We start from the raw sequence: 13,958 nt of genomic DNA, 5'->3' as shown, positions 1-13,958 counted from the left end.
AGGTAAAAAACCTCACTTCTTCAGATCCATGCATCTGAAGAAGTGAGGGTTTTTTTAGCCACAAAAGCTTATGCCCAAATAAATCTGCTAGTCTTTACGGTGCCACCGGACTCCTTGTAGCCTTTACAATGGAAATAACTCATCATTAAATATTATATTCTGAATCTGTGGTGCACTATTGAATCCATAGTATGTTAGCTCTTATTTTGAAAGTTAGATCATTTGCTCTCAGAGCTGCATGCACACATTTGAAAGAGATCATACTTTTCACAACTTTCCATAAGAGAAGAGACATCAAAAAGTACTGCTTCACTTTCTAAAGTAGCTGCTATTACTCAAAAAAGATCTTGGAGACACCATGGATATTTTCTGAACGTTTCAGCTCTGTGTGCAACGGAGGTAAAAAGGCTAACAGAATGTTAGAAACTACTAGAAAAGGGACAGAAAATATCGCAATGCCACTATATAATCCATGGCACACTTACACCTTGAATACTGTGTCCAGTTCTGGTCAAAAATGATATAGTGGAACTATAGTGGAGATGATCAAGGGGATGGAACGACTTCCACATGAGAAGAAACTAAAAAGATTAGGACTGTTCATCTTAGAAAAGAGACCGTTAAGGGAGGATATGATTGAGGTCTATAAAATCAAGCATTGTGTGGAAAAAGTGAAGTGTTATTTACTCTTTCCCACAAACACATAAAACCTAGGGTTAATTAATGAAATTAATAGGCAGCAGGTTTAATCCAAACAAGAGGAAGTATTTTTTTCACACAAAGAACAATTAACCTATTGAACTGATTGCCATGGGATGTTGTGATGGCCAAAAGTACACCTGGGTTCAAAGAAAGACTAGATGAATTCATATACAATAGGTCCATGAAAGGCTATTAGCCAAGATGGTCAAGGATGCAACCCTATGACTGCAGCTACTCAAAAACTCTGGCTGCAAGAAGCTGGGAGGGAAAGACAGGGTGGATCATTCCAACTGCCCTATTCTGTACACTCCCGCCGAAGCTCTGGTATTGGCCCTTGTCGGGCCAGGATACTGGGCTAGATGTACCATTGGTTTGACCTAGTATGACAGGTATTATGTTCCCCTTGTTCTTATCACCACAGGAAGCCAGAGTAAGTGACAGATCCAAAGCATTCCGAGGAATCCTTTCAATATTTTGGGCACCTGCATAGGCTACATTCCATGATCTAGGATGGCAACAGCCATGCCATCTTAGGTAGACCGAGCTTCGTTACAAAAATATATCAGTTACTTTGTACTGCAGTAACTTTTCATTTTGAAATGAATGTTGGTTTGAAACTCTTTATCAAACTCTACCGTTTGCTGAAAAGAAAGATTATGCTTTTGTAAAAAATTGTCAGGACAAATTCTTCCCTCAGATACATGTGCAAAAAATTCTTTTGATGTCAGTGACGTGACATGGGTGTAGCAGAGGGGACATTTGGGCCAATAACGTTTACAGCTGTACTTCAGATTTTTATATTCAACTATTACATATATTTTTAGGTAGAACATTTTCTATTCCTGTGAAAAACAAGTGAAAAAATCTAGTTGTAATCAGGGGGGGAAAACATGTTTTGAAACTGCTAATGAAAGCTATTCATGCTCACTGAGGGGAGAGCAATCTCAGTGTACAAATGTTATTTTTAAAAATACCCCTAAAGGTCAATCCTGCTCCCATTTTAGCCAGCAGAAATTTTACCATTGACTTAGATGGCACAATACTAGGCCCTACAATTGTTAAATGACCTTATTTAGTTTTAAAATACCGTGAAGTTATAAAACAACTGTGCCAAAGATCCCCTTAAAACACTGCCCGTGAATTTACCAGGATAGCAGATGGAGCTATGAGTTACCAGGGAAGCAGACAGAAAGACATCAGACCAGATATTGAAAATGCCAGTTTTTCATTCATTGCTTTGATTCATCATTGAAGACACTACAAGAAGTGGGAAATAACTGGTAAGCAGTTCACCAAATCACAAATAATTATGTCAGGTCTTGAAACACGCACTGAACCAACACAGACGTTTTCATTTGCACCTGTATATAAAGTATGAGCCTCTTGTGAACCACTGCAGCCAGCGACAACGCACCCACTGATTTCAGTGGGAGCAGAATCAGACCCAAAGTCATTTCTGTTGAATATTTATCTTTGTTACTGGCCCTGTTGACGAGCATGGTTACCGTCAGAGAAGCTACTCAGTAGGAATGGTAAAGTGGCTCCCGTGTTTATTTTCTCTTGTTTATATCTTCCAGTTCAAGAGGATAGTTGCAGCTTTTAGACACTCTTCCCATTGGAGGAGGCTGGGAGCTGCATCAACTTATGAGGGATTGTCCTTCAGTTAGGCACAATCCTACCCAGAGCTCCAGGGTGAGCAGGGAAGTGAATACACTGTCACACCCGCTACTGCCACATTCTCCTTCAAAGGATTAAATTGGGAAGCCCAGAGGGTGTAGATGGAACTTTGAGGGGATATTTGTAAGTGGCCTGGAAGTTGTGACACACTGGTTCCAGGGTATAGGCAGCATTCCTCGTCCCACAGAAGAGGGTGAGGTAAGAGATCTGAGCCTGGGAGTATGCCAAGAGTCTCAGAGCAAGAATCAGTGTCTAGACTCTACCCAGATCCTGTTGGCTTGTACACGTGTGGGACCCAGCGATTGGGTCCACTCATACCAGACCGTACAGTCGGTTATGCCTCTGACACATTATCAATCCTCCTGCTATGACAAGGATAAGGCCTGGGGGCGATAGAGCCAGGGCTGCCCAGGGGATTCAGGGGGCCTGGGACAAAGCAATTTTTGGGGCCCCTTCCATAAAAAAAAGTTGCAATTCTATAGAATACTATATTCTCATGGGGGCCCCTCCAAGGCCAGGGGCCTGGGGCAAATTGCCCCACTTGCTCCCCTCCCCCACCGGCTGGCCCTGGATAGAGCCATTCCACCATCCCTACAGAAGCCGCAGAATCTCACTAAGATATGGAAGACCGTCTATGCCTCCTTTACACTGGCAGAGTGGTGTTAAGAGGCTACATCAGCAGACAGAATGGGGGCCCTATTGCCTGGCCTCAAATATGCTCAGTTTACAAGTCAGAAGAGGCTTGTTTTGACTGCCAGCCCGGCAAGTTCATCATGGGGTTAGCAAAACAAAGCAAAAAGGATCCTCAAACACTTCATAACCTGTATATACAGTATAAAGGGCTATATAGTATTACAGAGCCAAAATTCAGTCCCTACCCAGTCACACTAAGTAGAAAATAAAGTAAAATACCCAGATAAAAATAAAATAAAAACCAAAACCCCAACACAAAAGCACCTGCAAAATAAATTAGTCTTTAAAGCTTTTCTGAGCTAGTAGTTTTTGAAGTATGTTGTTTCCTTGTTTAATCTGCAGGCCTTTAATATGACATTAAAGGAATTATTTTGGCAATACCTTATGTTTAAAATGAATGATGTTCAGAGTTTCAATCCTGCTCCCCACTGAAGAGAATGGGAGTTTTGCCATTAACCCCAGCAGATTCAAGCCCAAAGACAGTCCTCGGACTGCACACTTCTATTTAGACATGTTTTTCTATTCCTAGTACAAAAGATGTGCTAAATTATCCACAGATTATTTGGGCAATGAGAGACAGACCTCCCTAAGGCTTTTAGATAGTAACTTGGAAACTAGTAGCAATTCACATTTACTTCTCCTCTGCCAGAAAAGTGCATGTTTTAAATATCTTCATGTAATTTCTTCAAAAACATTCTGCCAATTTTCAGAAGAATGTTTATGGTGCCCCACTCAGAATAGCATTGAACAGTTGTGTAAAATGTGTGTAAAACAAAGATACCTTGGCAGTAATGACTCATTACACACTTTTCCAAGAATACTCAGCCACAAACCCCCTGTATCCCAAACAAATTTCATCAGCTAATATCATCCATTTCCCAGGAGAGGACTTCACATCCCTTTCTAAAAGGTTGCATCACCCTGGCAACTTTCTTTTGTTTGAGAAGGCAGGCAAAATGGCTTTGCAAAGAGCCCTTGTTAATCTCTCTCTCAATCAGCTGGTATTCATGCTGAAACAATGAAGCTGGTCCTCAAATTCATGACTCCCTAGGACATAGTCATAAATCAACAACCCAGAAAGGGCTGGCACTCTATCCACTACCACACTTGTGCTTTGAATAGACTTCAACCCACATTTGTTACATTTTTGGGTTTCACCACTTCAGGATAAAATCAGAAACCAGCCAGTTTCACTTGCAACTGGACCCAGCTTTGCTTGGGAGGGTTGCAAACTTTTGCAAAAGTTTTGACAAACCTCAGTAGTTTTTAGAGTTGATGATGATGATGAATTTAACCAGACAATTTTCACATGGCTTCAGACTTCCTAACAATGTCTGCAGCATCTAAACAACTCTGTTCACTGAGTCCATGTGTTTATTTAATCACTGAAGGAAGAGGAGTCATCAAAATCTATGAAATCTCCTCTAGGAGTCCAGTTTTGCTTCTGTTATAAAAGGGTAGGATTCCAAGTGACTTCTGTATACAACTGAGTGCAGAATTTGGCCTATGGAGTTGAAATTACTCCTCTCTTCTGAAGAAAATAAGAATGATGAATGAATTACTCAATGCTGACATGTTTGTTTCCCCCTTCCTCTCACCTCCTACTCTTCACTTCCAAGAGTTGCTGCTCCATATTGGCCTCTCGCTGCACTTGTCTGTTGTTCTCATGTTTAAGCTCAGAAACAAGTGTTCACTAGCTGCTGGGAAGAATGAGCAAGTACCCCAGTCAGAGATGGAGGGGAGGCATGAACAAGGTAACAGATTGCAATGGGAATAACTGAGGTGGAGCAATTCACAGCAATTACTTTAGGGGCAAGGGAGGGGGTGTGGTGAGAGCTGGTGATTTTGATACTTGCTTCTGGCAGCCTCTGATCTTCTCTCCTCTCCGTTGTCTCTTCTCTTCTACCACGTCTCGTCTAACCTGTTTCCTTTGCTTCTCTCCATATGTCCTTTCATTTGTTTCCCTTTCCTCCTTTTCTTTTCTCAATCTCACATTGCATTCCTTTCTGTATTTCTCATTCTCTCCACTCCTTCCCTCATTTCTGGACCTTTTGTCGCCCTTTTTTAGAGTGAGTTCCTTAGTGCCATTGTCTCTTTCTCGGGTTGATTCTATTTCTCTAATTTTTACTTCCTTGCACTTCTGGAACAGTATTTAAACTCTCTCCAGCTTATAGAATCATAGAATCATAGAATATCAGAGTTGGAAGGGACCTCAAGAGGTCATCTAGTCCAACCCCCTGCTCAAAGCAGGACCAATTCCCAGCTAAATCATCCCAGCCAGGGCTTTGTCAAGCCGGGCCTTAAAAACCTCCAAGGAAGGAGACTCCACCACCTCCCAGTGTTTCACCACCCTCCTAGTGAAATAGTTTTTCCTGATATCCAACCTGGACCTCCCCCACTGCAACTTGAGACCATTGCTCCTTGTTCTGTCATCTGCCACCACTGAGAACAGCTGAGCTCCATCCTCTTTGGAACCGCCCTTCAGGTAGTTGAAGGCTGCTATCAAATCCCCCCTCATTCTTCTCTTCTGGAGACTAAACAATCCCAGTTCCCTCAGCCTCTCCTCATAAGTCATGTGCTCCAGCCCCCTAATCATTTTTGTTGCCCTCCGCTGGACTCTTTCCAATTTTTCCACATCCTTCTTGTAGTGTGGGGCCCAAAACTGGACACAGTATTCCAGATGAGGCCTCACCAATGTCGAATAAAGGGGAACGATCACGTTCCTCGATCTGCTGGCAATGCCCCTACTTATACAGCCCAAAATGCCGTTAGCCTTCTTGGCAACAAGAGCACACTGTTGACTCATATCCAGCTTCTCGTCCACTGTGACCCCTAGGTCCTTTTCTGCAGAACTGCTACCTAGCCATTCGGTCCCTAGTCTGTAGCAGTGCATGGGATTCTTCCGTCCTAAGTGCAGGACTCTGCACTTGTCCTTGTTGAACCTCATCAGGTTTTTTTCGGCCCAATCCTCTAATTTGTCTAGGTCCCTCTGTATCCAATCCCTACCCTCTAGTGTATCTACCACGCCTCCTAGTTTAGTGTCATCTGCAAACTTGCTGAGAGTGCAGTCCACACCATCCTCCAGATCATTAATAAAGATATTAAACAAAATCGGCCCCAGGACCGACCCTTGGGGCACTCCGCTTGAAACCGGCTGCCAACTAGACATGAAGCCATTGATCACTACCCGTTGAGCCCGACGATCTAGCTTCCCCCAAACCGTGCTCATTCCTCCTCTCCTGCTTTCCTTTGATTTTTCTCTTTCTCCCCTTCTTCCCATCCCTTCATTTCTTCTCTTTTGTTATTTGGATTTTCTAAGTTTCTCTTCAGTTTCTCGGGATAAGCCTCACCACTTGGTGCCACTGGGCTGTCACTTCAGATATGGTGTAGGGCCTCCAGGTCAGTCAGTGCATGCAAGGAACTTGCAGCAGGATGGGACTCAGAAGAGAGGTACATTGAATGGTGACCAGATTCCCAGACATTTTGTGGTGCAAATAACAATGCTGATGTTGATAGGAATAGAATGGATTGGATTGTGATGATGCAATAAATGGGACAAGGCGACGCTTTTCATATTCCACCCAGTAAGTGTCCCTGCATGCTCTTCACTTCATCCATTGTTTTTTTCCCTGGAGGAGAATGAACTTGAATGCTCTCCATGATATGCCCTTAAGGCCAAAACCTGTTTCCATGAACAAAACTGTTTCCATAAACAAACTAGAAGGGCTTTATCCCTAGGAACTGTTTGTATGGACTGGATCACCAGTGAATCCAGGCTTCAGCTGCCACTGCCAGGTAGAAAGGAGAAGCAGCTGCTTCCATTAACTACGCAAGCTTTTGAGCCACTGCATCTATACTATGAATAGGCCCATTGGCCATGCTCCCATCCTCCCCTGTCCCCACCAATATTCCTGCTCTTCAGTGAGTGGCAAAGACCTTTGTGTTACCACACGCTGGAGAGTGTGGAGATGGCCCTCTGCACATACCCTCTGCTTTTGAGGATAAGTTAGGGTGACCAGATGTCCCGATTTTATAGGGACAGTCCCAATATTTGGGGCTTTATCTTATATAGGTGCCTTTTAGCCTCACACTTGCTGCCCCAATTTTTCACACTTGCTGTCTGGTCACCCTAGGATATGTGTACTGTTTCTTTAAATCTATAGCCGGTTCTAACCTAGGCAGCAGCTCTACAGTGAAGCACAGAGAGTAGCTTTGGAGTTAATTTTTTTTCTTGCTGTAATAAAGTTCATTGTTCAATGTTTAGAGAAAGTGACTTATGTGAGTCTTTATTACTGTAACATGACAGCCCACACCCTGGAAACATGGTATTTCTACAGAGTTTTCAGACTTGTATTCCTGTGTAAAGGGGGGGGCGGGGTGAAGAGTCTAGCATTTGAATTTTATTTCCAACAACACAGAGCACTAACTAAACTTGATCTGATCAATTCCTTGACCCAGTGATAACCTGTGGCTTCTCCTGGCCTGATTGCAAAAAGCTGGTATATTTTGGTGCCTTGATATTTTTTTCTCACTGGTAAACTCTTCAAAGTCTCCCACTGGCTAGTAAGTTTGGCTATCTTTTCTTTTAACACAGCATAACTCAGCAGAAGGGTATTTCCTGGTTCTCTTATTCAAATGGAACACATGTTGGCAAAGGAATATTCTTCATGTCTTTTTTTAAATTAAAAATGGGGCAGTACCTCAGGTGATACAACAGCATCTTATACAGACCTTTGGGCCATACATAGTCATTTTGACTGCCCTCCCAGTCAACAGCAATAAGGAACCAGGGGAGAGAGCCAAGTCTATGAATTCCCTTCCCTCCTACCTCCATCAGACCAGTGAGCAGCCACTCTGGGACAACAGGCCACCCAGCCCACCCAAACCACAAGAAGGCCCATCATCCTATCAGAAGCAGCTACTGGGTTGCCTGTAAAAGGCCATTAAGCCATCTGAAGTCCTACAGCCATTAATGCAGGCAGCAGAAAAGAGAACTTTCACCTCTTGATATCACCAAGCATTCCCTGTACTAGACTTTCTCCTTCTGCATTCTAAAATCTGCTTCCATCACCCTGCTGACCTACCTCACTCCCCCATCATCATAGACTATAAGGGTTGGAAGGGACCTCAGGAGACCATCTAGTCCAACCCACTGCTCAAAGCAGGACCAATTCCCAATTAAATCATCCAACAGACTTTTGCCCCATATCCCTAAATGGCCCCCTCAAGGATTGAACTCACAATCCTGGGTTTAGCAGGCCAATGCTCAAACCACTGAGCTATCCTTCTCCTTCCACTATATATCATCCATCATATACTTCTCCCTCACCATCTCTATTTTTATCCTCCCTTTTCTAGCCCTCTCTATCCACCTTCTCTTTCCCCCTATTAATTCATCATTACACCCCCCCCCTCCCCCATTTCCCTATTCCCTTCTTACCACCCTTCCTTGCTTGACCAAACGATGAGGAAGGAACAAAGGAAAGTAGAGACACATTAAAGGGTACAGTTATTTAGAAACAATAAAAATATTTAAAAACAAAACATAACCTGACATCACTGTGGGCCAGATTTTCACATGAGAGTTCAGCATCCAGAAGTTCAGATGGTGACATCTACAGTCAGATTAAAAGAGCACTGCATGTAACATTCTGAAGTGTTCTCAAAATCTGGACACCTGTTTTGGTGCCTACATGAGTGTGTTTGAAAATTCGAGACCTATGTGTTCAGAACTAGCTAAAGCAATCCCATAATATTAGTCACTTTTATCCTTCCTCTCCTTAAATCCCACTTGTCTGTCATCACTCCTAGTCAGTCATCTATTCTGAAGCTAAGCCCTTCAGAGCTAGTACCGCCCCTCACACTTGCTCTCTGTGGTGCCACACACATTTGTGCGGAATACATGATAGCTAGCAACAACATTATATTTTCTTCCTGATCCAACAAATAAAACCAAGAAACCTGTACTAGTTCAGCTTTCAGATAAACGTGTATGACATAGCAGATGCATATTCATCTGGATGAAGATTTACACCATCTCTTTTGGGTCATTTAAAATGTATTGTGTTTTTCTGAAAGCCATAAAAGCATGTGCCCAGATAAAGCTTCAAACTGATAGATTGTATCTAGAAAATGCAAACACACACATACCGCATGTTAGGAAGGCTGACAGCAAAAGTTAAGCATCCATTGCAGTAAACATTATCATTTTTCCTCTAGTGTTTTAAAATTACACTTTGTCACTCCAGATTCATTTATCAGCCCTCTGAAGCTTAACATGGAATCTCTGCTTTTAAACCATCTCTGAGATAGGAGATTAAAGAGCAGAGTTTAACCAAATCAAATAGCACAAAAATAAAAGTTACAATTTACAAATGGGAGTCAAATATTAAATAAGGACCTGATCCTTTTCCTGTGGTAGGCAATAAAGGTTTGGCACGTTACTAAAGCAGGATCAGGCCCCAGGGGCTATTTGAAAGCATGCACACTGTCATTACTCAAGAAGGGCTGAATTTTGAGCCTGGCCTGAACATCTGAGGCCTTGGCTACACTCGCGGATTCACAGCGCTGCCGCGGCCAGCACTGCGAGAGCTGTCTCGCAGCGCTGCAAGTACTCCACCTCTCCGAGGGGAATAGCTTGCAGTGCTGCGAGTGAGCGTGCAGCGCTGCAGGTGCTGATTTCACTGGCGCTTTATAGCGCTGCACTCGCTGCACTCGGGGGGGTGTTTTTTCACACCCCTGAGCACAGCAAGTGCAGCGCTGTGAATTGCCAGTGTAGCCAAGGCTTGAGACAGACACTATGCAGATGCATGGGTACATGAGGAGAAGGAAATTGCACCCTGCCCCCCCGGAGAGTCAGTGGGAGTTCTACCCGTTGACTTTAATGAGGACAGGATCAGGCATCTTGTTCAGAAGTTTAAAAACCAAGAAGTCGATGTGTGTCAAATGTAAATAGGGCCTCCTGCCCTGCTGCAAACTGCATAATATAAACTAAAACCCAGCAACATGACAAAGACAAAGAAGTTATGTGCTGGTATAAATGATAGCTGGCACAAGGGATGTCTAATGTATAAATACAGGAGATGTCTGATCCTTTGCTACAGTAATTACCTATCACAGAACAATGAGGAATAACTATAGCAAACTCATCGTCACAGGCTCCCACTCCCACACCAGTACGAAAAAGAAAATCAATACCAGAAATTACAGTATAAAAAGGGAAAGTTTGTTTTTACCAGAGTGATTGTTTTTCTAATACATCTTTTACAGTATGGGATACAGATCTTGTTAAATCCTGCAACCCCCTACTCACTGAAGTCGTTGCAATAGTACCAATGGGATTACGTGCTTGAATAATGCAGAGAGAGGTCAAAGGGCGATTTGAATGTATATTGCATGAAGATGCAAAATATATACTATATCCCTTAAGAGAACATTGTACTTGTAGGGCTTAATTCTAATTGGTTTTATAGTGGGGTAACTCCATTGACTTCAGTGGAGGCCCCTTTCATGTCACTTGCATCAATGTTAATCAGAATCAGGCACAGAGAAAGGAGGTTTAAAGAAAATTCAAATATATTCTCCTTCTTTTTGCCCCGCATACAACTCCATTGGGCCCTTTCTAATTAATGCTTCCACTAAGTATATGCAAGGTTTGCTCTGTTGTTCATGAGTGGGGCCATGCTGGGCAGCGAATAATAAAAATTCCACCTAGCTCTTCACAAAGGAGGTCAGTATCACTATCCCCATTTTATAGATGGGGACACAGAGACACACTGAAGTGAAGTGAGTTGTCCAAGGTCAGCCATCAGGCCAGTGGCAGAGGCTGGAATAGCATGCAGGTCTGCTGAGTATCAGTCCAGTTCTCTGTGTTATTATATGTAGTCTTATCAACTCCTTCAGTGATTTTGCACTTTTATGCCAACTGGGGAAGTAAAAGTCCCACATGAACCATCAGCCTTTTGCTAAAGTAATATGTCCAATGCAGAGACAATTTGAATGGTAGACATAACAGGATGAATTTTCAAAAATGCAATAGGTGCCTAAGCTATATATTTTAACAAGGAGCCTGGTCATGAAGAGGTGTTTTTGCACACAAAATGTGCAATTATATGTGTAAAATGGATAACTGCAAATGCAAAACATCAACTGTGTGAGATTCATAGTCAGATCCCTCACTCTGCTGCCAGACATGGGACTCCAGGATGCTTTCAGTATTTACAAGGGACAGCACAGGAGTGCCCAGCAGCTGAGTTTCTGGGTTCTGCTTTTCCAGAATGGGGAACATAGACCACAGTCTCCAAGGAGAGAGGAGGAGTTGTCCTTCTTCTGGCAGGATGTCCCTTGGAGAAGTTGTAGAATGAGGCAAGCTTACTGGCCACATCTCAATTCCATGGACTCCAACCAGAATGCACATGCTCAGTGCAATAGCAGATGCTGGAACTCTGATCAAAATGTATATCATGTTTTGTTGTAATATCTTCAGATTTTGTTTTATCCTTTTATATCCTTTTGAAATGAGATGATATGCAAATAATTATTGAAAATGTTGACTTAATTTATGTGACTCCAGAGTATAAATTAACTTGTGATTGCTGATGTACTAGTAAATCTTGGGGATTCGATATTATAGTCCAGCATGACTGAAAAATGGATAATTGTTAAATATTGGAAAACAGACAGGAAACATAATATCAGCAAATTGCACACTGGTTTAAATAATCGTATTTGGGTACACAGGGTTACTCATCACTTAAGTGGTAATGATGAGGGTTATCAAAGTGTGTTGTCCTGCTTTCTTGACATGTGTAGTTTAAGGGTGTGGTAATCTGCTACCTTCAGATTTGTTTTCCGTATACACAATACTGTATAAACAGCATGCATTTTATCTTTTTTCTGTTTAATTGCTTATGTCCCATCATCTCTTCTTTTTCCCTTTCTTCCTTGAGAAAAAATGAACAAACTTAGATCCAAACTTTAGAATCATAGACAGCAAAATAAGCATGTACTTACAACCAAAGAGAGTTTCTCCCTTGTGTGATAATGCCAGTGAACTTTGTTAGCCTTCGAGCATCTACTTCAATCCACTGGTATGGGTCATTTCGTCCTGCACACCAAGCACCATCATAAAAATCATTTTCATTAACACCTGCCTGAAAAGAAGGCAAAGCTGTCTTTATAAATCATCATTGATAAATCAAAAGCTTTTCATGGAAAAAATAAGAGAACATGAAATCATTCATTCCATTCCTTCCTTTGGTCACACAGATGTTCTAAGGCTCTGATGGAGTGCCCCTTCTCAGGACCTATATACATTGGGAAAGAAAACATCTTGGCCAAAGTGGAAAAATATTTTAAAATCATTTAAAAAGCCAAGATGCTGACATAAATTTAATTTAGAGTTGACTGGTCTGATTTTGAACAGGACTTCAACCCAACCTACCTTTCTGTGCCAGCAGTCTCAGAAAGTCTCTGTCCAGCACAAATTACCCATGTGGTCTTTTGAACTGTGCAAATGTTTCTGATAGACTGACTCATTTAGAGGAAAGACTCCCCTGCTGTGGAACCCTGGCTTTCTCCTCCAAAAGTAGTTTTGGAGAACAGGGAGTTCATGCAAATGGGATCAACACATTCCATTCAGGGACATTAGTTGTGAGGCCTGGATGTCCCCAGTGATGGAGATTAGTCAGGGTCAACGATTATATCAGAACTCAGGAATACTTGATGCCTAGTCCTGCACGTAAACCACTAACCATACATGTCTTACACTTATTGTATTTGTCAATAAAAAACAAGCATAGAGTCTCCCAACTTTTTCAAATGAGGAGGAATGACTCAGAGCTGGCCATATAAAATCCAGATGAATGCAACTGAATCTGAGGAAATTGCAATTAAGCAATAACTACCTGATCATAGGCCATTTCCTGGAAGTTATGACTAGCTGCAATGTAATTATGTGTGGAGGCACTCTGAGGGCTGTTAGCTTCACCTAGTTAGTAAGTCCTGTAAATACCCTGCCCCCAGGTGGTTATTGCTATTATAAAGGACAGAGGCTCTTTGCTTTGCTCATAGCCACTACACACAGGTTTTTAAATACTTTTATACCTCCTCCTCACTGTTTTTCAGGAGTTATAAAGTGCACGTCTTTGCAGTCATGGCAATTCCAAGAATGGCTCACAAGCAGTTTGTAATGCTTGGTATCTTCCAAACAACTCCCAAGAGCTAGCTAGGGAGACTTTATAAATATGTATTAAAGATAAACAGGATAAAACATAGGTACAAATGCATTTTTTCAGTGATATGGTCTCATTTGGTGTATATGGAAGTAAGCATGTGGATTATATGTCTGGGATATGTCTAGAGAATTAGTGCCTGATACATTAGTCAGATTGCACGAATCATCCCTTAACGTTCAATAACTTAGATCCACACTTGAATCTAGAAGTCTAAACTTCTGAGGTGATCAAAGTTGAGATTCTCGTGAGGTCACACACCCAAAGTCTTTGATTTCACATTAGTTCAGTTAGAATTCCTGATTTTTCCAAATTTGATCAAACCCATCAAATTATATTTATAACACAGAAAATGAAGTTTACACTCAAGTCCAACTGCAAGGGGTAGGGGAAATTCCATTAACACCAAAAAATACATTATTCAGAAAGAAGCAAACACCGGGAAAATAAGATAGAAACTAAATAGGAACATTGCCCAGATTGTTTATGGAGAAGAGTCATTACTTCTTTCCAGGGAGGTTTAGTTAAAAATACATTTTAAGATAAAGTGAAATATGATCTATCAGGATTTGACAAAGTTACTTGTCAAGGAAAGTCAAGACTCTGAAGGGGGCTTGATTCACCATTGCAATAGTCTAGTTTGCACTGGTGTAA

General features: G+C 41.9%; 1 protein-coding gene across 1 annotated transcript in view; it reads right to left on the bottom strand.

Moving 5' to 3' along the window:
* Nucleotides 1-13,958, bottom strand: part of CPXM2 (carboxypeptidase X, M14 family member 2) — a 113,688-nt gene that overhangs the window by 57,780 nt on the left and 41,950 nt on the right. Inside the window, exon 4 of the mRNA XM_008166291.4 lies at nt 12,085-12,224. Within this exon, the coding sequence (XP_008164513.2) occupies nt 12,085-12,224 (140 nt within the window). The remainder of the gene's footprint in view (nt 1-12,084; nt 12,225-13,958) is intronic.

This window comes from Chrysemys picta, chromosome 7 (genome assembly GCF_011386835.1).
Source record: "Chrysemys picta bellii isolate R12L10 chromosome 7, ASM1138683v2, whole genome shotgun sequence".
Classification (NCBI taxonomy): domain Eukaryota; kingdom Metazoa; phylum Chordata; order Testudines; family Emydidae; genus Chrysemys; species Chrysemys picta.
Note: the sequence above shows the minus strand (reverse complement) of the source record. Positions and strands in the feature narration are given on the sequence as shown.